We start from the raw sequence: 26,233 nt of genomic DNA, 5'->3' as shown, positions 1-26,233 counted from the left end.
TTTTTTTTCCTGTAAACTGTGTGTATTGGAATAGCCTTCCCTCTGAAATCTGTTTTTGGCTTTCTCATGTAAGTTTTGGCAAACTCCAGCCTGGCTTTTTTATGTCTCTGGGTCAAAAGTGGGGTCTTCCTGCGTATCTTACCATAGAGTCCCTTTTCATTCAGACGCCGACGGATAGTACGGGTTGACTCTGTTGTACCCTCGGAGCCAGGCCCGGATCTAGGTTTACCCACCAGAGTAGAGGTTAGATTTTGTGCCCGAACCCAAACCCGAACCCGACCCGACCCGACATTCGAGGCGCCGCCCTCTCCTGTTCCCTCTCCTTGTCAGAGAGGCGCGTCCATGTGAGAACAATATCCCACACACTCAGAAATATGTTTAACAAACTTTCCCAGCGTTATTTCGTTGTGTGAATGCTTTGATAATTGTCAAAAAAATATGTAGATTATTTAAACATTAAGAAAACTTGCGTTTTTTTCTGCCAACTCGAAGAAATGAAAATAAATTGCTGCTGCTGCGTTTTTTTCCGCGTCACTCAAAAAAAAAAAAAAAAAAATCGGGTTTTTCGGGCTCGGGCCTGCAAATCTAGTTAAGTGATCGAGCTCGGGCCGGGTCGGGCCTCAATACCAGCGGGCCGTGTCGGGTCGGGCTGGATTTTTTAGGCCCGAACTAGGCTCTAGTGTAGGTTTCTTTTCTGGCTCGTCAGGTAGCCTTTTCCCTGTAGAAAGCTGTCCAAAGACGACGTTTTTTCAGTCATCTTCGCTCACGTGTGTGCTTATTATTTCCGGAAACAAATCTGACGCACTTACGTCATACCTCATTATTGAGGACAAGCGCACATTGATTAAAATAAAACAATAGATGCTAGCTCCAATTGATTTCTATGACGACATCCTACCCAGTTTTATAATTGTCTTTATTGAGTGATCCGAGCAAAACGACTGGAAATACCCCATCCTCCATTGCTGAGGCGTGCCACCAGCAGCAGGAGGCTAGCGTTAGTGTTTACATTGACTGACGCTGGGCTGCTACTGACGTGTGTAAACACATCAGTAATGGCGGCCACCAATACAGGGCAATGTCCACATACTGTATGTCTACTTGGACTAGTCAATAGAGTTGGCAGGCAGATTGGTATGTCAAGAGTCACAGGCAAGAATGAGGTCGTTAATAAATTATGATTTCTGTTTGCATATGCGCCACGGACCGGTACCGGTCCCCGGCCCGGTGGTTGGGGACCACTGGAATACTCGATTACGAAAGCGGCGTCAATGTCCCTGGTAATGTACATGTTGGTTATTTTTCTTTCTACAAAAGAGCAGGCCATAAAAAGTACAAGTGGAGGAACTTGCAGCGTCACGCATTCCCTCACGGACCCCCAAAGTGAGGACTTCCTCTAATGTGAAAGAGCTATTTGTGCCTTCAAAAGCTTGTGACCTTCTCCATTTCCTGCAGGTTTTCTTTGCTCTTTTTCAACGGCTCATCACCGTCGCCTAGCTCGATCTCCACGCCATTCCTCTCGGCAAACATCTGGCAGATTTCCAGAAAGGTCTTGCTCTTGGTCTCGGGAACCGCTAGCCAGATGTAAACAAACGTGGCCAGACATATGAAGGAAAAGAGGATAAAGCTGAGGGAACCAAGGCCTCTCTGAAAAAAAAGGGAAGAGAAAGCATTTTTTAGAAAAAAAAAAATCACAAAAAATCAACAACAAAAAAATCTGAAAAAAAATCTGAAAAAATGTCTTGGCAGAGGAACCTGCCACAAATCTACTGTATTTATTGATGGTAGCCTTGCACCTGATGCAAAAACTACCACCTAAAATATACCTTAGTTTTTTTCAATGACGTTTCTTGAAACCGTTGGATCCACCAACATGCATTCATACACCAAAATGAACCGAATGCCCAAAAATGACTGTTCGCACAAAACAGTTTTTTATTAGAATGAAATTTCAAAAGGTTACTTGTCTTACAATTTTTGTCCAAAACACATCATTTACTGAAGACTTTAAAAGGTTCTATAAAGCTCTTACTGAAAACGTACGGTACGGCCAAAATTTGCCAAAAAGGTACCCATTCGTTTTTAATGGCCCAAATTTCCCATTGGTTTCCAACGGCCATTCGTTTCAATAGCACAAAAAAATGTGTTGACTCTAATTGATTTTCAACTCAAGTGACCCGAGATCAACAGGAAGCGACCCCTAAATACCCCAAAATCAACAGAAAGTGACCCGACATCAACAGCAAGTGACCACAAAATGCCATTAAGGCTAGGTTCATACCACAGGTCTTCGTGCACAATTTTATGTCATATCCGTGTTTTTGGGGTGCACGTTCAGACTGCCTTTGTCCATTGAGCCTGCTCAAGTATCATGCATGCGCACTAATTTGCAGTCCATGATGCGCTGAGCAAACTGACGCACATGAACAGAAGCATCAAAACTAGTGCTGCAACGATTAATCGAACAACTTGAGTATTCGATTAGAAAAAGATTCGAATTAGATTTTGTTGCTTCGGGTATTCGTTTAATTAAAGTGGCGTTGTACTGTAATGGTCTATTTTGAAAGTGTTTGCATATGTAATTTAGTTCATAGATATATTTAGCTGTTTTTTTTTTTTGTGGGATTATGTGTCTGAAAAACTTAATAAGAACATTGCAAAAACAAAGAAACAAACAAAAAAAAAAGCATTTTATAGCATTTAAGCTAGCGGACTTTTGCTACACAGGTTAGCCAATTCTTTCTTTCATAAATCCTGACTTATTTATTTATTTTTTTATACTGTTTGAGGCTCAGCTCAAGTATTTTAATTTTTCATGTTCCTTATCCGATTACTCGATTATTCGAACTGACTAGTTAATCGATTAATCGTCTACTAAAATAATCGATAGCTGCAGCCCTAATCAAAACAAATGACTACACATGACGCACCCCCCCCACACACACACACACATACTGACAGTTTGCCCCGACTTTTGGTGTAAGCAATCTTGAAATATTGCTCATTTGGAGCAAAGAGAAAACCAAGCATTCTCAGGCTTATCCTTAAGCCATTTTACTTTTATGACTGTTGTCAAGCCCACCTCTTCCCCATAAGCTGCGTTCAGGCTATGCGCTAACGCTAGCGCTACAGCTGCACCGCTATCATAGCGCCCTGTCTCTCTTGCTCTTTGCTGACATAATTGCTGCATAAATTCCGATTTGGGGGACTTGACAGTTCAGGCCGCAGCGATGTTCTGGAAAAATGTGGTCCAGATCGGATTTTAACTACATATGAAAGTGACCTAGATGGGATTTAAAATGGTCCCCTTTTATGCGAGTTTTCCCGTTCAGACCGTCGAGTTAATGCTTCACTTCAGTCAGAAAAACCCGAAAAAATTGGATTCAGGCATTAAGACTATACGGTATGAACCTAGCCTAAGCCAACAGAAAGTGACTCGATACCATTGTTGTTAACGTTGTCGTTATTCCTAATAATTGATTACAGTTACAAATGACTTCTCCCCAAAAGTAATTTAGTGACTTAATTCCCTCATCATTCAAGAAAAGTTTAGGGCAAGGGACTATTTTTGGTAATTTAAAAAACCCAAAACAATTAGTGTTATGCTGTAGCGTCTGTTGGTGATCATAATGCACACTCAGTTGGAAAACAGTCCATTATTTTCAATTAATTGTACCCACCTGGACGCCACGAACTGTATGTAAAAAAAAAAAAAAAAAACTGCTCAAGAGTTTAAGATGACGCTCTCCACGCTAAATGTGAATGCTAACGAGAACGCCAATGCTAAACTAACGCTCCGAGCCACCTAGCCAATCATCATCACGTTTGCAACGCCGTCACCACCTCCTTCCCTTCTCCCCCTTCCCGCTCTGCTCGCTCCCAGGAAGCTGTGATAAATTCAGACGACTCGTGCTTCATTCAACCAAATTGTAGTAACTTGCCCCTTCAAATCCTCAGTCATGGTAATGACATTGCAAAGATGGGAAAAGTAATTAATTACTGTAGATTAATACCTACTGAAAAAAAATAACGCTGTTATTAACAACCAGTGTTGTTGATAATGGTGTTAGTGTAAAACCATTACTGAGAATGTGAAGGGACGCCTTACTACAATTTGGTTGAATGAAGCGCAAGTTGTCTGATTTTGTCACACATAACTGCCTCGGAGAGAGCAGAGAAGGGCTGGAGGGCTGAGGAGGGAGAGAGACGGTGACGCCGTTGCAAACGTGATGATGATTAGCTAGGTGGACGCATACTTTGAGCGCCTTGAAAGGTGGAAAAGCGCTATATAAGTGTAACACCATTTACCATCATGCCCTGTTTCACTGGCAAACACAACAAGACAGCGATAATGCGACAGGCCAGGGAATTTCAAAGGTAGCGTTCTCAAACTTGAATTATATTTAATATTAACTCAATTACTTTTTAGGAGAAGTCTTTTGTAACTGTAACCAATTACTTTTTAAAAGTAATCTGCTCGATATCAACCAGAAGTGACCCGATATCAACAGATATTGACCCCAAAATGACCCCAGATCAATAGGAAGTGACTCGATAACAACAGGAAGGGGTCCCGAAAGGCCATTGAAGCAACAGGAAGTGACCTGATATCAATGTGGAGCAACCCGATATCAACAGGAAGTGACCCTGAAATACCCCCAAATAAACAGGAAGTGACCCCAAAAGGCTCCATAATTGGCAGGACGTGACCACGACATTTGCCCAAATCAACACAAAGTAAGTCTAAAATACCTTAAAATCAACAGCAAGTGAGCCCTACTTGTCTCAAAATCACCCTGAAGTGACCTGATATACCAACCATCACAGCAAAGCTACCAACACAATTTATTTGGAAACTGCATTTTTTAGTTTATTAACTAAGATACTGTACAGTGTATCACAATTGTATGTACAGTATGTACTGTATGTATGTATTTACTAAGGGGTGTACTCACTTTTGTTGCAAGGGATTTAGATATTAATGGCTATATTTTGAGTTATTTTGAGGGGAAAATAAATTAACTCTATTATATAAGCTGCAAACATACTTCTTTTCATTGTGTCAAAGTGTCATTTTGTCAGTGTTTTCTCATGAAAAGATATACTTAAATATCTGCAGAAATGCGAGGGGTGTACTCACTTTTGTGATCCACTGTATGTTGAACTCGACACATCGCCAGAATAGAGAATAGGACTAACCTCCATGAAGGGGAATAGCAGGCCAACAGTGAAGTTGGAGAGCCAGTGGACGGAGCCGGCCATCATGAAGGCCGCGGGCCGAGCTGACTGCCGGAACATCTCAGTGGTCACCACATAAGGGATGGGACCTGAATGTGTTCAGACAGAATGTCAGTCCTCGCACTCACAGAGTGCAAAGCAATGGGACTGACACTCACTGGGTCCGATAGCATGTCCGGTGATGTAAAGGATGACGCATGTGATGCTGACGTAGGGCATCCATGTTACACTTTCCTGTTAAGTGAAGGCATAACATTAGAATTTTCACAATACTTGAATAAAGTAAAGAAGGCATTTGGAGTTTTTATGACATTCAGGCAATTTCAATTTCGAATTTCTTCTATTTCTTCTAATTTCGAATTTCAGGTAGACTTTTTTTTCTACCTGTCCTGTTCAGCTTATTGACACAGAGAATGGAAATCTGAATATCCGATTGGTTTGAACAGTTTCAATGTATCACATGGGAGTATAACATACTCAGACGAAATCCATCTGTCATGAGGAATTGATGCCAAACAAACCAGAATATGCAACAATATAATAATAATAAACAAAACAAAAACGCCTTTTAATTGTAATTTTTAGAATTATTTTTTCATTTTTATGATTCCTTTATATTTCTGACCATCCTTTACTTAGTGAATTTAAAGCATTTTAATGTTATGTCATTTTTAGAATTATTTTGTCAAATTTGACTGTGTGTACCTCCAAATCAGAAACGACATGCAGTTCACAGCTCCTCTCGCCACGAGGCGCTAAAATGCCAGCTATAATACAGCAAAGATTGCTGCTGTAAGAAATCAAAGTACATTGATCCCTCGTTTTTCGCGGTTATGGGGACTGCCCCCACACCCGAAAATAAAACAAAAATCCACGTAGAGGCAGAGCTTATTTACATTTAAAAATTCCAAATTGTTCCTTCCAAAACTGCCAAATTTTGTCAAAAGTACTCCAACTTTGATGCTTTTTTTCAATTCTTCCAACCTGGCAACACTGGCCCTTGCCTGTCCAATCTGAATCACAATCTCACCTGGAAAATGAGAGCGGCCGTGAGCAGAGCACATGCCCCGCAGCAAATCCCAAACCCAGAGAGGAGGAGAAGGCGGCGTCCCGACGCTTCCACGACGAAGACCTAGTGTGAGTGACACATTCCCAATGAATGACCCATTTGCTTTTGAGACTTCTCCAATGAGGGTACTTACAGCCGCTATGGTCATGAAGACATTAACGGCACCGGTTCCCACTGTGACATATTGGATGTCATTCTCCACGACCCCCGCGGTGGCATAAATGCTGTCTGCATAGTAGTAGATCTGGAAGAAGATTCAAATAAATTTTTCTATTATATAAGTCTGTTGCTTTAATTCAGTGGCTCTCCAAAAAATGTAAAGCAAACAACACTCTAGAGAATAATTCAGGGCCAAGGTCAAGGTTGTGAGATCGGAAAGACGGTATAGTTCCATAGATGCATTGTTGTTGACCGTAACGAAAATAATTCGTCAACGAGCAATTTGGTCAAGACAATGACGAGATGATAACGAGCTAAAACCTTATTTGGGAGCCTCAAACATCACGAGACGAATGTCAGTTTTCGTCTGACTAAACGAGAACGACACAATAATGTGCAATAGTTTCCGTCACATGACCACAATATGTGACATTTTATGTGTAGTTAGCCTGCATCCTCGCAGAGTCTTGTTGCGTCACACATGTGACGTGCTGCGTCCCCCCAACTCACCCACTAGTGTCCTCTCCAATCCCAACACTGCTTGTTTTGAGACACACACGTTAAGATTATTCTTATTTTGGCCAGAGAGAATTTTTATTATTGCTTTAACCTTTATAGGTTTGGAGTGATCATCACACATGAAATGAAACTTGCAGTGTTAGCATAGCATTAGGCTAATGCTTATGGCCGGCGTCCTAAGCTGTGAAGTGGCCAGATATCAACAGTACGTGGCCCCAAATGTCCCCAAATAAACAGGAAGTGACCTTAGATTGTCCCCGAAATGTCCCCAAATCAACCTTGGCGGGGCTAAGATCTGTATCTCCCCACAGCAAAGCCCTATAGTAATTTCTCCAGAATTGCAGTTTCTAGTTAGGGTTATCATCTACTGTTTTGCTGCTGAGTGTGTATTATAACCAAGTTGGCTTTGTCCTTGTAGATGCTACAATATCTGCTCATTTGTAAATGTTCATTCAAAAAATATTGGACAACAGGGGCGCTGGCAGTCACTCACAGAAGTGGGTTCTGAGGATCATTTTTTAGTTTTTCCGATCCAAAAACAGCCATGACCCGGCAGCAAGCAAAGTGTCAGGTGGTGTTATTAACAAAAAAAAAATGTTTTCAGCATATATACTTAATCCCCAAAGTTAAATATGTGATTGTTTCAATAGGTTTTATTTATTTATTTAAAAAAAAAAAAAAAGAAAGAATGTACCAAAACACCTTTTTTTTACCCCAACTTCAGGGGGTACTGCAGCACCCTCAGCACCCCACAGCAAAATTCCTATGGTGATGCCCACCTGTTCAATGTCACGCTGAAACAATAAGTCGGTTAACTTGAGTAATTCAATTAGAAAAAAAGCTTCGTATCAATTTTTTCTTCTTTAAATATTCGTTTAACTAAAGTGGCGTTGTAATGGTTTGTTTTGAAAGTGTTTGCATTTGGTTTCATTGATTTGGGTGGATACACTTCTCTCAAGTGGCAACAATGAATATGACATAACTCAATTAACATGGCTGAATGCAGCTGCTCCCTATTAAGACCAACATTAGGTAAGTTTTTGTTTGAGTTAATATGTTTTTTAAATGCATTTGTAAAGTAGTTTATACTAGTCCTTCTAAAAAATTATCATATTGTGATAAAGTTAATTTTTTTCTGTAATGTACTGATAAACATTAGACTTTCATATATTTTAGATTCATTACACACAACTGAAGTAGTTCAAGCCTTTTATTGTTTTAATATTGATGGTTTTGTCAAAAAAGTCAAGAAATACCAAAAATCTATAAAAAAAAATAGCATATTTCATCTGACCAATACCAATAAGTGTTTTTTAATACAAAAAAAAGTCAACCTTCAATTAATTATATCAGCGATGCACTCAATACTTGGTTGGGAATCCTTTTGCAGGAATGACTGCTTCAATGCGGCGTGGCATGGAGGCAATCAGCCTGTGGCACTGCTGAGGTGTTATGGAGGCCCAGGATGCTTCGATTGCGGCCTTAAGCTCATACACAGTGTTAGGTCTGGTGTCTCTCAACTTCCTCTTCGCAATATGCCACAGATTCTCTATGGGGTTCAGGTCAGGAGAGTTGGCAGGCCAATTGAGCACAGTAATGCCATGGTCACTAAACCATTTATCAGTGGTTTTGGCACTGTGAGCAGGTTGCCAGGTCATGCTGAAAAATGAAATCTTCATCTCCATAAAGCTTTTCAGCAGATGGAAGCATGAAGTGCTCCAAAATCTCCTGATAGCTAGCTGCATTGACCCTGCCCTTGATAAAACACAGTAGACCAACACCAGCAGCTGACATGGCACCCCAGACCATCACTGACTGTGGGTACTTGACACTGGACTTCAGGTATTTTGGCATTTCCTTCTTCCCAGTCTTCCTCCAAACTCTGGCACCTTGATTTCCGAATAACATGCAAAATTTGCTTTCATCTGAAAAAAGTACTTTGGACCACTGAGCAACAGTCCAGTGCTGCTTCTCTGTAGCCCAGCTCAGGCGCTTCTGCCGCTGTTTCAGGTTCAAAAGTGGCTCCAGCACACACCTGTGACCGGTGGCTCTGGATTTCCAGACTCAGTCCACTGTTTCTGCAGGTCCCCCAAGGTCTGGAATCGGCCCTTCTCCACAATCTTTCTCAGGGTGTGTTCACATCTTCTGGTTGTGCAGCGTTTCATACCACACTTTTTCATTCCCACAGAGGTGTCTTGATACAGCACTCTGGGAACAGCCTTTTTGCTCAGAAATGTCTTTCTGTCGGCAGTCTTGCCCATGATTGCGATCATTGCGGTTTTGAGTAATGAACCAGGCTGGGAGTTTTTAAAAGCCTCAGGAATCATTCGCAGGGGTTTTAAGTTAATTTGTTGATTCAGACGATTAGGTTAGTAGCTTCTTTAGAGTACCTTTTCGTGATATGCAAATTTTTTGAGATAGGGATTTTTGGTTTTTCTTGACTTTTTTGCCAAAATCATCAATATTAAAACAATAAAAGGCTTGAACTACTTCAGTTGCATGTAATGAATCTAAAATATATGAAAGTCTAATGTTTATCAGTACATTACGGAAAATAATGAACTTTATCACAATATGCTAATTTTTTTAGAAGGACTAGTAGATACAGTATACTTTGCCTTTTTTTTGTGGGAATATGTGTTTGAACCATTTGTTAAGAGCATTGCAAAACAACGCCAGCAGACTTTTGCTATGCAAGTTAACCAATTGTTTTTTTGTTGTATTTAGATCCTCATTTTCTTTTTTTTTTTTAGTATGCCGTTTGAAGCTAAGCTCGGGTATTTTAACTTATTTTTAAACGAAAGCACAATTCTGCATAGTTTGAAGAAACACTCTGTGAATTTTATTTTGTATTCACATTTAATGCTCTTTGAAAGAACAGTCTTCGCAAGCCTTTGTTTTACATCTCCTAAAATGTATTCTGCAACACATTAAATGTTCCTAATCTGAATATCCGAACTAACTGGTTGATAGATTAATCGACTACTAAAATAATCGATAGCTGCAGCCCTAGTTCAATCAGTAAAAATGAAACTAACAGTCAACTTGAGTGGAAAGCGAGGTTTTCGAGCTCTCTCCCAGTTTTTACTTGGCACCGATAGACCATGGAAAGGAGATATGACCGTTTCGATTTCATGCTAAGAACTATGTTTTTTTCCGCTAGAGGGCGCTCTAGCTCTTTGGGTGATTCATTTCAAAGCAAGTCATTTTGTCTGTGCTGAAAATTCAAAGACAAATCAAGCAAGTCTCACCGCATTCACCCCTGACAGCTGCTGTCCCATGTTCATGACTATGACAGAGACCAGCTGCCAGCGAAGGGACCGCTGGGACAGAAGGGACAGCACCGACAGGCGACCCTCCACCCTCTCTGACTGCTCCTCTAGACGCATCTCTTCAAGCTCTTCGCTCACGTCTTCCCTGCCGCGCAGGCTCTGCAACGCTAAGGGAAAGCCGCGCCTCCTATACACATGTTGTGGCATACTAAGGTGGAATTTTTCTAAAATCACCTTTCCTTGCTGTCTTCTCGTCGCCCCTCTGAATGAGCGTGTACCTGGGGCTCTCTGGGAAGAAGGGCAGCAGAAAGAGTTCCACCAGGGCAGGGATGCCGGTAATGCCTAGCATTAAGGTCCAACCTGAACAAGACACAGGAATCCAGACCGTTTTTGCAGAGATTGTTGTTGTTTTTGTCAAGGATGACGATAATGAAAATATTTCGTCGACGAACAATTTTTTTTCTTGTCGATGACGAGCTTAAAAACCTCTCTAGACGAATGCCAGTTTCTTCAGACGACCAGACGAAAATGCGCCATATTTTCTGTCACAATGTTCACAATGTGTGACATTTTTTTATTGTATCTGTATTTAGTCTGCTTCGTAGCAGTGTTCAGTTAGGACACCCACCTGTGTCCTCTCCAGGCTTGCTTGTTTTGAAACACATAGTAGGATTTGTTTTCTTATCTTGGCAAGACAGAATATGCATTTTGCTGTGGCCTTTCAAGGACTGTGATGAGTGATCGACACGCATTAAATTTAACTCATAGCGTTTAGCATTCATTTTAGCATTTGGCGTGGCAAGCGTTGTGTGTGGGTTGTGTGTCTTTTTACAAGCAGTTCGTGATGTCCAGGTGGGTTTAATTAAAAACAATGTACTGTTTTTCTGCCTAGTGTGAATTACAATAGAATAGAATAGAATAGAATAGAATAGAATAGAATAGAATAGAATAGAATAGAATAGACGTCTTTGTTATCATTGTACAGACTGCAACTAGATTAGCATCAGTTGGTGTTGTCCTTGCAGATGCTAAAATACAGTATGTGATCCTCTGTCAATGTTCATTCCAGGTTTATGAGAAACCTTTATTTATGCACATATTTTTGGATGAAAACTGTTGAATTTTACAGACGAAAACATCTTGGGTAGATGTCGACCGATATATCGGGCCAATATATCGGCCAATTAACAACAACAACAACAACAACAAAAAAAGCCAATAAAAAATGGATTTTGATGATGATGATTTTGATCAGGCATCTGTGTGGGCAACTGTGGCCACCGCTGTATAACGGTAGGACCCCGGAAGGACCCGGCAGCAGCATGAAGCAATAAGACCTGACTGCGGCTGACAGCCACTACAAACAACAGTCAGTTGCTACAAACTACGCCCACATAATGCTACGGTAGATATCGCATGTATTTAGAACTAGATGCGAGATAACAGACTCGCCGGCGTTAGTAAACAGCCGCCATCTCAAAGCAGTAGACTTCTTAGGAAGGCTCAAGGAAGGCTTAGGGGTGGTCAAATTCCAAAAAGTAATAGTCGTGTCTACCTGTACTGTTGCCCAGTATATTTCTGATTCCAAGCACTTGGGCGCTGAGGATGCCAATAGTGATGAAGAGCTGCGGTATGATACCAATGGCTCCTCTTAGGTTTTTGGGCGAGAGTTCACCTAGATACATGGGCACCACATTGGACGAAAGACCTGCGGAAAAGAGCACAAAACTTAGGATGTACTTGAATGATTCTTATTCTGGCCTTGATTGCGTTCAACAAGTCAAACCTGCGCAGATGCCCACTATGAATCTGGCCAAGATAATGATTTCGTAGGACTTTGCCAGCTCACTGACTCCCATCATCAATGCAGGGATGATGGAGAAGATATTGTTGAAAAGGAGGGTGCCCTTCCTGGGAGGACACACAAATACCGTTTGCATTGAGGGTGTTACAGATGTCACGCACACGTCACAGACTAGTGTCGCACCAATACAAGTACCGGGAGGGGCCGCGATACGGTAGTAAAATACAGGCATAGGCGAGTAGCAGAAGAGACTAAGAGAGTTTTTATTCTGGTAGTCATACTGTAAATGTATGCTAACACTAATATCAGCTAGGATTTGAAGTTTTATGAACACTGACATGAGTGTCTTCAAAGATGTTAGCTTTGTTAGAAGGACTGAAAATAGGAAACAGTAGGCTAGCGAACTAGGCTCGTCATCTGATAGCATAAGTAGATGAGATGTCTCTGTAACACTCGTACTGGAACTCATTAGTTTGTACAGGTTATACTGTCGATTACCTTCCCAGTTTGTTGACCAACGGTGCCACCAAGAGAGAGCCAAAGAAGCCACCGAGGGGGTACATGGACACGGACAGCGACCACAAAAAAGTCAGCAGGTTCTCCCCCATGGGTGTAGTGTAACGCTCCAAGAAGGTCATGTTGTAAAAGTGTTGCATGAACTGAGAAGGAAGCAAGACAAAACACATGCCAGAAATGCATGATCAAATAGGGAGTTTGTGTTTTGTTACAGTCATGGACAAAATTATTGGTACCCCTTGAATTTTTCCAGAAAATTCAGAATTTCTCCTAGACATTAATGCAATTACAAATGTTTTCAGTATGAACATGTTTATTTTTTGGATTTGCATTGAAAAAACACAAAAAAGCTGAAGAGGAAAAAACGAAATGTACAGAATTTTACACAGAAAGCAAAAAAAAAAAAATGTGCCCGACAAAATTATTGGCACCATTTTAGAACCGTGGGTAGATCATATTTGAAGTTGGTGATGCTTGTTTAAAAATTGCTGCGGTAATTAAGAGGTACTGGCAATATAGAAATCATACCTTGCACCAATTAGAATGTATAAAAGTTGACTCAGCCTTTGTGTTGAAGTTCCTTTTTCAACTGTGCGCAATATACAGTGGGGCAAATAAGTATTTAGTCAACCAGCAATCGTGCACGTTCTTTTACTTGAAAAGATTAGAGAGGCCTGTAATTGTCAACGTGGGTAAACCTCAACCATGAGAGACAGAACGTGGAAAAAAAAAAGGAAAATAACATTGTTTGATTTTTGAAGAATTTATTTCCAAATTAGAGTGGAAAATAAGTATATGGTCACCTACAAACAAGCAAGATTTCTGGCTGTAAAAGAGGTCTAACTTCTTCTAACGAGGTCTAACGAGGTCTAACGAGGCTCCACTCGTTACCTATATTAATAGCACCTGTTTTAACTTATTATCGGTATAAAAGACACCTGTCCACAATCTCAGTCAGTCACACTCCAAACTCCACTATGGCCAAGACCAAAGAGCTGTCGAAGGACACCAGAGACAAAATTGTAGACCTGCACCAGGCTATGAAGACTGAATCTGCAATAGGTAAAACGCTTGGTGTAAAGAATTCAACTGTGGGAGCAATTATTAGAAACTGGAAGACATACAAGACCACTGATAATCTCCCTCGATCTGGGGCTCCATGCAAGATCTCACCCCGTGGCGTCAAAATGATAACAAGAACGGTGAGCAAAAATCCCACAACCACACGGGGGACCAAGTGAATGACCTACAGAGAGCTGGGACCACAGTAACAAAGGCTACAATCAGTAACACAATGCGCTGCCAGGGACTCAAATCCTGCACTGCCAGATGTGTACCCCTGCAGAAGCCAGTACACGTCCAGGCCCGTCTGTGGTTCGCTAGAGAGCATTTGGATGATCCAGAAGAGGACTGGGAGAATGTGTTATGGTCAGATGAAACCAAAATAGAACTTTTTGGTAGAAACACAGACGTGTTACGTGCGGTACGGTATTGCATTAACTTCTGTGAGTAATGCGGTATTTTCTAGAAAAATTTCAGGGGTGCCAATAATTTTATCCATGACAATACATGGTGTGAGTAATGCTACTCTGTTAAATTTACATTGAGTAACTTTTTGAGATACACACATACATACATACATTGGTGACTTCTGTTTCAGGGTCATTGCTAAAGTGTGGATACAGATGGTACCCAGAGATTACTAAACTATGAGTACACATTGGCTATGAATTTTATTTATTTATTTATTTATTTTCTAGCATGGCACCCCGGGGGCTCCGTACAATGAAACTTCAGAATTCTTTTCACCAAATACTTTTTTACTTGTACTTGAGTCAATTTTTTGGGATGACCACTATTACTTGAGTAATATTATTTTGAAGCAACACTATTCTTGAGTCAAATTTTCGACTAATCTACCCACCTCTGTTTTGTTACAAGAGTGTCTTTTCGCAAAGTTACCGGTGCTGGAGAGTTGATGACGGCCACATTATATCCATACTGGAAGGACGAGCCAAATGCAGATATGAGTGTGGCCAGAGCCAGGACACCTGTTAATCTCTACAAAGGACATAGGAATAATTTCAAGAGCGTTGCTCATGATTCAGGGAATGTGTGACGCTCGGTTTACCCCAGTCGTCTCAGCAGGCTTTGCCCATTCTTTAGTCTCCGCCATGGCTGCTCGTCTCTCGCGGTCAAAACAAATAAGAAAAAGTGCACTTTGCACCTATGGCTTTAACGTGCCCTTTCAACGTGTCATCATCACAGGTGAAAAAAAAAAAACTGTTTATTGCTTTTATATTGCTGACACTTACGACACTCCAATGTTACATAATCTACTGGATGTGCACACTTTGCATTAGTAATAAAAAAATCAGAATAGTACTCATAAGAGCCTTAATTTTTTCCCTCCAACATCTCAAATTAGTTTATTTGTTAAAGAAGAAAAAAATCATTTGGGGTTCAGTCTAAATAATTCTTTTTGAATGTTATAAACTACAGTGATCCGCAGCAATGGAAGGAGATACATCATAGACTTAATAATGTGTTGACGGGACACAGGGCCGATTCATGGGGGGCCTATCTCCATCAAAGCTAACAGTCTCGATCCTTGGTTAAAAGCAAAAAAAAAACAAAAACAAAAAAAACGGGTAGTTAGGATTAATTTTACGTAAATATGCCGATTGTGCTACTAGTTTTTAAGTCACTGTGACGCTGTGTTGTCACCACAAAGAGCTTTTTACATTGAAATTCTTGTGAATAAATGCTTAAATCCCTGAATTCTTTATAGATATGGACGTAAAACAGTCTCGGTTTTTGGTCAAAAGCAAAAAACCCGTGCAGGTAGCATTTATTTTACGTAAATATTGCGAACTATGAGGCTAGTCAGTAAGGAAATTAGCATCCGCCGTATGTAAACAAAGAGCTTTTTCCGTTGAAAATTCTTGTGAATAAATGCTTAAATGCTGAATTCTTAATAGATATGGACGTAAAAGAGTCGATTCTTGGTTAAAAGCAAAAAAAAACCACACACAAAAAAAAAAACATGCAGGTAGCATTTATTTTACATGAATACTGTGAAGTATAATGCCAATGCTGAAACGGCTAATTTCTCCCATTGATTTTTTTCACAACGTTTCAAAATTAATGCACGGTACAAAAAATATAATAATTACCTTGAATCCTCGAACAAATCACTCGTGAGACAATCCTTCGTGTTTGTATGCGGTATAGCTTTCGTACTTTTTCAACCTAAATCCGGCGTTAGATCGCTGCATGTGACCAACTGCTAAATAAATGAAGCAGAGTGTTGGACAGCCCCCTTCAGGAAGGACGGACGCAGTGAATGGGGAATGTGTCATGTCAATACATTATGAAGTCTATGGATACATACTTTTTATTATTCTTTGGGGGGGGGGAAATAATAAATAAACCCTTATATGCAGGGGTTAATTTGTCCCGGATCCTGCCAGAACAAGATCCACCACCTTTTGATTTTAGCCTCCCTGTGTTCTGGGACTTATTTGGGCAGATCCGGCGGCACCTGTCATGTATAGAAAATAATAATAATATGTGGCGCGGCGATTTCCGCGGCTCGTTCGTCGTTGCTCCTACATCCGGATCTTCCTTCGGGGAGGTGGTGTAGTGTATAAAAACACAGAGACGCCTCAGAAGGCTGTTGCATGGAGACTTATATTGACTAAACAAAAACCAGCGGGGGACAGTCAGAAAGTCAACAACGCGCCCTCGCGCAACTCTCCTTTTTGCTCCCTCTCTCTCCCCCTTACGCTCGCCCACTTCTTCTTCTACGCCAAATTGGCAATGCCGGTCACACTGAAACGGGACAGCGGCTCCTTGGGGATGCCGGTAACAATGTTGTTGATAAAAATTTAAAGAGCATATGACACCAGAAAAAAAGTCTTAAATGGCATTATTATGTGAATTAGAATCATATTTTGAGACGATTCGACTATATACAACAATTTAGCAAAGCGCAGATGACGAGAAATTAGTCTTTTTATCTGCCGGTTAGCCACGCCTACCATTATAGGGCTTTAGCGTCCCCAACAGGTGGATGACGTCAGCGGTAGACTGGGCTCATCGGTTTTACTATTCAGCCCATTGAGGGGGAATTGTTCAGAACGAGGAAAACGCGACGAAGAGAGCCGCAAAATGTCATTGTTTCAGTCTCTCTACTCCAATATTTTTACAGGATATTCTTTTTATGCAAGTATTTTTCCCCAATAGCTATATAAATGGCTTGAGAAGGACCAGTCAGCCCGCCGAGGGGGAACTATTCACAATGAGGAAAACGCGACGAAGAGAGCGGCAAAATGTCATTGTTTCTGTCTCTTTACTTCCATATTTTTACAGGATATTCTTTTTATCCAAGTATTTTTCCCCAATAGCTATATAAATGGCTTGAGAAGGACCAGTCAGCCCGTCGAGGGGGAACTATTCACAATGAGGAAAACGCGACGAAGAGAGCGGCAAAATGTCATTGTTTCTGTCTCTTTACTTCCATATTTTTACAGGATATTCTTTTTATCCAAGTATTTTCCCCAATTGCTAAATAAATGGCATGGTCAAGACAAATAACAATCTTGTGCTAAATGGAATATGAAATAATAAAAATCAATTTATTCAAGACGACATGGCAAAATTACTACATAATGGTCAAAACTGTCTACTTCACCTTTACTGTCGCACCTCCCGAACGATATTTTATGACACCTAAATCGGACATATGTCATTTCCCTTCCCCGGCTTCGGAGAATGTAAACAAACCAGAAGGAGTGACAGCTAGCCGACATGCTAACCCGAACCGAGTGATGTTTCAAAGTCTTCAAAGCGGAAAATCACACAAAGCTATCCTGGATTATTTGACATGACGACCCGGTTGTCGAATGTCTTAGCGGATCGGCAAACCGCCCGGCGGAGAGCAATTTACAGTTCGTTCCCCGGAGGAGGGTGGCTGGAGCTAACGCAGCTAACGTGCTGCTGCTAATGCATTAGGAGAGCTTTTTACATGCCTATCAATGATCAAACGTAAGTAGTCCTTCATTTAAAGGAAGTTTGTAGTGTTTACTTTGTAATCGCTGTATTCGTATTTGACATAATACAAAACAAGATGTTTACTCACTTCCTTGTAAGTCCAATGGTCCCACAGTAAATATCCACGGTGAATGGGAACGTTTTGAAACTCCAAAGAGGCGCATACGCCTCTCCCTTATACAGAATGATTTTTCTGCAGCCGTTTGGCTGGCGTGATGCGAAAAATAAACGTATGAATCCGCAAAATCAGCTGAATCCTTCGTCCTCATACACAACAGTACACTGTAGCGTGAAGAGGACGTCTTCTACCGTACACGTCACAGCGCCCTCTTCCTCAATGCAAGACCGAAGCCGGAAGTCACTCATTTTCCTGGCGCGGGATTAAAAAAACTAAATAAATATAGCGATCGCTTCCACACACATCCAAGCGGTCCATATCATTCAGGAGCATAAAATACCGCGTGTATTATGAAATAAATATGCTTTTTCGTGTCACAGGCACTTTAACGTCATTTGAAAGAGTCAGAGATTTGTTGATGCACCGAAAAGTTGGACCAACAAATCACGCTCCTGACATAAAAATAAAAAACAACTGTGGAAAATTGCGGCATCTAGGGAGCAAGCAGCCAGGATCAAACGGTATTTCAACATGCCAGAAAGACAGTTGCATTTACTGTTCTTTTTCAAAAAGAAGGAAGATGGTTCAAAACGAGTCAGAAAAGCTACACCGGAGCAAAAGGCGGGAACCGCGACATCAGCTCGCTTACAGGAAGATTCAGAAGGAGAGGAGCGGGCACTGAGCGGAGAAGAATGTGGGACATCCACCAACAGGTCAGCGATGGGATGCACAACTGTTTGGACAGCAGCTCAGTTGAAGGTGAATGCAATAAAGTAGGCGACACCGTTTTGAATTATTTTTAATTTATTTGCTTACATGGGCCTATACAATAATTACACCTGTTGTTGGAACAAATTATTATAGAAGTATAATGAATTAACGGATAAATATGTTTGTAAACCACAGATGCAAGGCACGAATATAACGGTGTAGTGATACATTTGGTGATGAGGCCAAGGCCATGTATAACTCATCTTGCCATGTTATATCGTGATTAATACACGGCAACTGACCAATCAGAGAGCTTCCTCAAACCCACCCGTTATTATAATAAATAATAATAATGGGAGATTTGTGTTATTTATTGTAACCTCAGAATTTTAAAAAATGTTTTACAAGTTCGACCTGTTGAGAAACTATTTGCTGACTGTGTACTGTAAGTCCCACTTGTGGTTATGTGGGCAATTGCCCGTGCTGTGCAGAGTATAGCCTAAATAATTGTAAATTGTTGTCATAACATTTATACCATGGATATTATCTGAAATTGAGGCTTGTAAGTCCAACAGCATGGCAAGTGGGCATTTGCGTGTTGTTTTCAGCACCATTTTCTGTGTGTGTTCCGGGACCTGTGCCCGTCTCGTCATCCCTGCGCTGTCATATGTACTTTGCGTTCCGGCACCTTATGATTTATAAATTAAGCACTGCTTATATGCAGACCCGTGCCACCCATAAGGTGAGTTAGGCAAATGCATTAGGGCGCAGCAGCGTCCAAAAGGGCGTCAAAAAAAATATTAAAATAATATTTGATGATAGCAGTACTAAAAAAATTATACAAAACAATAAAACAAAAGAACAACCAAACTGTTCGTAATAAGTATTTATATAATATTGAAATCATTTTTCTAGTGTGCCTTCTGCCCGTTTCACTTTTTCCTGTGATGCAATAATTTCACCACAGACCCTAGTCCCACTCACCACCCAGCAGACCAGCGAGCTACCTAAAGGTGCTATTTTTAGCCTCCACAATTGAGTGACGTTACGGTGACAAGTCAACTTCATGAAAAGACAAAAACCCTCCGGGTCAGAAGAAAAAGAAAAAAGAGAGCATAAATGTGAAGAAAAACAGAGGTTTGTTGTGATGATTTTTTCAACAGCATAAGCACGTATACTTAGCGCAACTGCAAGCTAGCGGTTATTTACATAGAGTTTATATGACTTACTGCTAAAGCAAAATTATACTGTATCATTAGCCGGGCTGTTGTTTTAGAAATATTTTCAGTATTCAGCCAGCTGTGGATTAGTTTCAGTTAAATTTACTCCACCTCTCATTTTAGAGAAATTTGGACAAAGTGTATGGGGGACTAAAATTGTCTTGCTTATTTTCATGTGACGTGAACCACTTTTACCTTGTGTTAAATTGTGTTTTTCAAAAAATTTGCCTTGCCTAAAAATAAAGGTTAATTAAATAAATACACCAATAAATATGCAATTAATACTTTCAAAGTTTTGTGGTATGGGGCACTAAAAGTGCCACCGATTTAAATGCAAACATTTGTAATTAAATGTGTCATTAATTCATTAAAATGGTGATCACGTTGATGTGAAAGAATATTATATTTATTTATTTATTTTTGCTATCATATATTATTTAATTTATTATTATTGGATAGTCCTGTGTAGTTGCAGTGCTTCAAGAATTTATTTTCTTTTAACTACGCCCATCATAGATAGTGGCTGGATCCAATAGACAGGTACAGTAGGCTGGAAGAATTTAGGTGCTATTATGGTTATTTCATGCTGGTTTCACAATCAACCGCTATTTGATTAATATAATGTAACATTCCACTTTCTTCTCTTTGTAGATGCTCTTCTGAAATATTTTCCTTCTACCTCTGTAAATCCTGGGCCATCTTTTACAGCGAACTTATCCACATCAGCACCAAGTCCAAGCCCACCAAGTCCAAGAAAGAAGTGCACCTTCCAAAACAACTGTCGTATGAAAGTGCAAAAGATGCTTTTGCATCAGTGAAGACAAGGTGAGTTAGCTTATAGGTCAAGGTGAAAAAAAAAGTTGCATTTCAAAGTGTTCCGTGTGTCTTTATATAGGTTTGTGTGGGTGGGTGTTAATCATATTGTAATAACAATTGTAATTTATTTTATTCATTTTTTTAAAGTGTTTTTTTATTGGTGCTTTTGAATAGTTATTAGAGTATTTTTCTTTTAATTTCTGCACTTATTCGTTGTTGTCTTTTTTTATATAATAAATTACAAAGAGATAATGTGCTTTTTCAGTGTGAGTGTTTAAATATATGTGGTGAAAATGGGGGGGCGGGCAACAAATATGTTGCCTACGGTACCAAATTGGTCAGGAACAGCCCTGCTTGTATGTACAGTTTTGCATCAACTTACGAAATTAATTTGTTCTGAAAGTAGTTTCGTAACTTGAAAAAGATGCGTTTTCCATGTAAATGCCCTAATCTGTTCCAAGCCCCTCCCAAAATTCAGGCTTAAATCTTTTATAATGCATGAAAATGCATCAAAACATGGAACAAATACATGTTTTAATTAGTTTATTGCACAATAAGCATACAATCTGAGTTGTGAATAATGTACAAAAAAAACAACAACAAAAAACAAGAATAAAGAATAAAAGTCAATACACTCATGTAGAGCTGTCGGAACTCGAGGGGCGAATGAAGAGGATGCTGGGATACACACATACACAAACGGTAGAGATCCTTCTAATTTTTTATAATTGAAAAAAATCTGCAAAGGACTGACGGCGCAAAGTGCGATATAGCGAGGGATCGCTGTATTTTTTAAAAACAATAAGGTTACCTATTACCATGGAAGGAGAAGGAGTGACAAAATGAAAATAAAAAGAATTACATGTTTAAAGGTCATTGAAATATTGTTTTTATGGGAAAAAAACGTGTGCATTGATACAAGAATGAAAAAAATATCAAATAATAAATGACAAAATAATCAGGATAATCGGTGTGCTCCTCCTTGGCTTTGGCTTTAATAAAAATGAGTGAGCAGCAGGCCATCTGCTGAAAATCCCCTCATGAAGTGCCTCGACACGTTGGAGCCCCTTCAATGTCAGCCAAGACTCAAAGCTGACACAGTGGATTTGTCCCTGGACTCAACACAATGCGTAATGGCCCTCAAGGACAAAAACAGAAACAAAAGCATCCTCATCAGCATTAACTGACCTCACTTCTCCATTTTCTCAAACATGCTATTGATCCTGAAAGACTAAGTACTAACAGGAGGATGAACGCCTCCATGTAGTTGCCCCCACTTCAGAAGCAAATTTGTATAAAAACTAGGGATGTCCCGATCTGATCACGTGATCGGGCTGACCGCGCTTTTTTTCAACCGCAACTGAATAGCCTGGCCATTCCCACCACCATGCTTTACTGTAGCCATGACACACTTATCTTTGTACTCCTCACCTGGTCGCCGCCACACATGCTTGAGACTACTGGAACCAAACAAATTAATTTTCGTCTCATCAGACCATAGGACATGGTTCCAGTAATCCATGTGCTTTGTTGACATGTCTTCAGCAAACTGTTTGCAGTCTTTCTTGTGTACCGTCTTCAGAAGAGGCTTCCTCCTGGGGTGACAGCCATGCACACCGATTTGATGTAGAGTATGGCGTATGGTCTTAGCACTAACGGGCTGACCCCACACCTCTACAATCTCTGCAGCAATGCTGACAGCACTCCTGTAATGAGTCACATGGCATTTTGGAGGGAAAATGACAAGCAGTACTCAATTTGGACATTTAGGGATGTACGTATTTCCCATGCGGTGTACTCACTTTTGTTGCCAGGGGTTTAGGTATTAATGGCTATATTTTGAGTTATTTTGAGGGGAAAATAGATTAACTCTATTATATAAGCTGCACACAGACTACTTTCATTGAGTCAAAGTATCATTTTGTCAGTGCTTGTCCCATGAAAAGATATACTTAAATATCTGCAGAAATGCGAGGGGTGTTCTCACTTTTGTAATACACTATATTGTCAACCAATCAGGAGTCAGAATGCAGGGCCAATTCTCTGTGAAGCTCCGAAAGAAAAGCTCTGGTTTCAAGGAGGAAGAATGGCATGTGATCATTGGTCATGCATCTTGACCATGATGACAGTGATGATATTGTTCTGTGACGCATCAAACACAACCGTGTTGCAACATATCATTAGGCAAGAACACAGGTTGTACCAAATAAAGAACAAGAGTGGAATAGCCATCTGACTAAGGCGTCATACTTGTCACAACACAAAAAGATTGCTATGAATAGTATAGAGTGAAGAAAATAAGTATTTGAACACCCTGCTATTTCGCAAGTTCTCCCACTTAGAAATCATGGAGGAGTCAGAAATTTTCATCGTATGTGCATGTCCACTGTGAGAAAGATGATCTCAAAAGAAAAATCCAGTAATCACATTGCATGATTTTTTTACACAATTTATTTGTGTGATACAGCTGCAAATAAGTATTTGAACACCAGTCTATCTGCTAGAATTCTGCCCCTGAAAGACCAGTTTGTCTGCTTATTAAAAGTCCACCTCCACTCCATGTCTTATACTGAATCAGATGCACTTGTTTGAGGTCGATGGCAGCATAAAGACACCTGTCCACCCCATACAATCAGGAAAACTTCTAACATGGCCAAGACCAAAGAGCTGTCCAAAGACAAAATTATACGCCTCCACAAGGCTGGAATGGGCTACGGAGCAATTACCAAGCAGCTTGGTGAAAAAAAGTCCATTGTTGGATTAATCATTAGAAAATGGAAGAGGCTAAACATGCAGTCTCAATCATAGTGGAGCCCCATGTAAGATATCACCTCGTGAGGTCTCAGTGATCCTAAAAAAAAGGTGAAAAATCAGCACAGAACTACATGAAAGGAGTTGGTCAATGACCTGAAAAGAGCTGGGACCACGGTTTCCAAGGTTACTGTTCATAATACACTAAGACATAAGTGCTTGAAATCATGCATGGAACGAATGGTTCCCCATCTTAAACCAGCATATGTCAAGGCCTTAGTTAAGTTTGCCTATGACCATTTGGATGATGCCAAGAGAGTCATGGGAGCAAGTTTTGTTGTCAGATGAGAGCAAAATATCTTTTTGGTCTTAATTCCACTAACCATGCTTGGAGGAAGAAGACTGATGAGTACTATTCCCAAGAACACCATCCCTACTGTGAAGCATGGGGGTGGTAGCATCATGCTTTGGGGGTGTTTTTCTGTGCATGGGACAGGGCAAGTGCCCTGTATTAAAGAAAGGATGACTTGGGCCCTGTACTGTGAGATATTGGGGAACTGACATGTGATCAGCATGGATAGTTCGCTGTAGTTGGTTGAAATGCACCTTTTTATGAACAACAAATGGAGGGGGGAAAAAAGCTTGTTGAATTAATGGGGCAATGCAACGGAAAATTGATCAGATCTTTGCGTAAGGAAAGAGTTGAATGAGGTTTATTTTATTTTATTTTATTTGAGTGGTTCAGACCATCTTCCAATGTAATGTGCACTTTGAACTTATTTTTGTTCATTTATGTATGGTTACTTCTTTATTTCCTTATAATTAAAAAAGTCAATGTTTGCTTTGTCCTCGAAATATATTCCATTTCAATGTGAATACCGTAAGTCATTTGTACTTTTCTTAATGTATGTTACTCAAATCTTTATTATTAAAAAAAAAAGTCAATATTTATTTTATCTTCAATTTTAAAGTACATCATATGTTCTTATATAGTTAAAATTCAGGTTTTGCTTTTAGATTTGAGGAAATATAAAAAATAAATTGAGTTTTGGATGGAATTTTGTATACCAGTGAAAAAATACAATTTTAAATGGAAATCAGTTTCTCATTTATGCTTTGTTCCAGTGCAATGCAGCAGCCTAATGCATGTATAAAACCTATTAATTCATTCATTGTTTTTCTTAGCCGCTTATCCTCACAAAGGTCACGGTGGCGCTAGAGCCAATCCCAGCTAACTATGGGCAATATACATACCTGTCAAGTTGTATGGTTTCGGTGTAATTTGTACAAGTGAGGACTGATTTTTAAATGTGTACACTGTACGTTCAAAACATGTACGTTTTTCATGCATTACGTTTTTTTTTTCTTCGTTCGGATTTTGTCACCGTTTGAGCAACGAGACAATGTGCGTTACTATGCGTTACTACGTTGGTTGACTGACGCGAGAAAAGTCAGAGACACGGAGAGAGAAGAGTGTTTGTTGTGACGCTCTAGCAAACGCGATACTAGGCTAGGTGGCTCCAATATTACCTAACTATAGCTGAAAGCCTACAATCTACGCCTACATATAACATGCATATAGAACTACATGCGAAATGACAGACTCGGCAGCGTTAGTAAACAGCCGCCATTTTAAAGCAGTAGACTTCTCAGAAAGGCTCTGTTGTAGTGAACCTTCCTAGCGAACCCAAGTAACTTTTGCTCAAAAATACTCCTAAATCGGCAAAATCTTGACTTGAATCTATCTTTAAATGATGAAACAGTTTTAAAAGTTTTACATGCCGAAAGTAGACAGAAGGGAACTAATGCAAAAACGGGAGCAATTTTAACAACAGTTGATTCAGAACATTAAATGACTTCCAAACATAGCAATGGTTACTATGTTTTTTTTTTTTTGAAAAAATGAAAGAAAAAAAAAACATGAAAGGTAACACCAGTTACTTTGCCAAGTAACTAATTACTCTTACATTCAGGTAACTGAGTTACCAACTCAATTACTTGTTGGGAGAAGTAATTTGTAACTAATTAATTACTTTTTTAAAGTAAGATCAACAACACTGGTCATAAAGATGAAGTCTGCAGAATGAAAAGTGACGAAAGCGTAGATTTTATTCTGCCAATTTGTTGCCGGACACAATTTGCCCGCAACTATCGCTGATGACTTCTCAGAATTAGCAAAAGAAATGTTCCCTGACTCAAAGATTGCAGTTAATTTTATCAATTGACCTTTTTAATTTATAATTGGACACACTAATTAACTACCTTCAAGTCAAACTGAATTGCGAGCTGAAGTGCCATGAAGTGCAGCCATCAAGACATGATAGAAATTGCCAAAAGTGCTACATACAATTATAACAAAAGTCCCTGTTAAATTTTAGTAATCATGATGTAGCTGAAGATCTTGATTGTTCTTTGATTGCACCACATTACGGTATATGATACAATATTACCAATAAATTCATATTATTTTAAAAATGGAGTTTTATTTTTGTTTCATATTGCAAGCTATATACGACGTTGTAAGATTAGTCACCAATTTGTAAGGGCATACGTCAGTATTTGTAAGATTGCCAACGGCCTCGGGTTGACAGGTATGCTGGTGGGTCAAGATCCCTCCTGCAGTGTGTGCAAACCTGGTGAAAAACTACAGGAAACGTTTGATCTCTGTCGTTGCAAACAAAGGCTATTGTGCCAAATAATAACATTCGTTTTCTCAGGTGTTCAAATACTTATTTGCAGCTGAATCAACAGGAAGTGACCTGATATCAATTTGTCAATTTGAATTATTTTTAATACTGTTACTTTACGGAATATTTAACACTACACACTCCGCATTGTACAGTCGGGAATGACAGCGTCCTCTTGATTTCTGTGTGCCATAACATCTTGCCTGGCACGGCCAGACTGTTCTCCCTGTTTTTTTCAAACACTGAGATAAAAGTCTGGGACCCAGCCCATTAACGGCCTCTCGAGCAGGTACAAAAT

At 39.9% G+C, this 26,233-nt stretch overlaps 1 protein-coding gene across 3 annotated transcripts; it reads right to left on the bottom strand.

Annotated features, from left to right (window-relative positions):
- Positions 1-476: 476 nt before the first annotated feature.
- LOC130928982 (solute carrier family 2, facilitated glucose transporter member 5-like) lies at positions 477-17,862 on the bottom strand. 3 transcript variants are annotated; one of them, XM_057855828.1, is made up of 12 exons: positions 14,709-14,804; positions 14,540-14,638; positions 12,560-12,720; positions 12,044-12,168; positions 11,813-11,965; positions 10,492-10,617; positions 10,237-10,424; positions 6,441-6,551; positions 6,269-6,370; positions 5,397-5,472; positions 5,200-5,327; positions 477-1,647 (listed from the first exon to the last, which is right to left on the bottom strand). In XM_057855828.1, exons 1-12 carry the CDS (start codon positions 14,751-14,753, stop codon positions 1,423-1,425), a joined length of 1,539 nt encoding a protein of 512 aa, XP_057711811.1. In that variant the 5' UTR covers positions 14,754-14,804; the 3' UTR covers positions 477-1,422. The 3 variants fall into 3 exon arrangements, with proteins under 3 accessions (XP_057711811.1, XP_057711822.1, XP_057711816.1); XM_057855839.1 differs by lacking the exons at positions 14,540-14,638; positions 14,709-14,804 and adding an exon at positions 17,721-17,862; XM_057855833.1 differs by lacking the exons at positions 14,540-14,638; positions 14,709-14,804 and adding an exon at positions 17,274-17,699.
- Positions 17,863-26,233: the final 8,371 nt, after the last annotated feature.

The sequence above is a fragment of the Corythoichthys intestinalis genome, chromosome 2 (assembly GCF_030265065.1).
Source record: "Corythoichthys intestinalis isolate RoL2023-P3 chromosome 2, ASM3026506v1, whole genome shotgun sequence".
NCBI lineage: Eukaryota > Metazoa > Chordata > Actinopteri > Syngnathiformes > Syngnathidae > Corythoichthys > Corythoichthys intestinalis.
Note: the sequence above shows the minus strand (reverse complement) of the source record. Positions and strands in the feature narration are given on the sequence as shown.

What these genes read in the sequence shown, in the direction of transcription:
- LOC130928982 (XM_057855828.1), bottom strand. Translation starts at nt 14,753, where the DNA reads ATGGCGGAGACTAAAGAATGGGCAAAGCCTGCTGAGACGACTGGG. An exon ending in CATAGTGGGCATCTGCGCAG is followed by an intron (nt 11,966 to 12,043) that starts GTTTGACTTGTT and finishes TCTTTTCCGCAG; the next exon opens with GTCTTTCGTCCAATGTGGTG. An exon ending in CGGACATGCTATCGGACCCA is followed by an intron (nt 5,328 to 5,396) that starts GTGAGTGTCAGT and finishes GAACACATTCAG; the next exon opens with GTCCCATCCCTTATGTGGTG.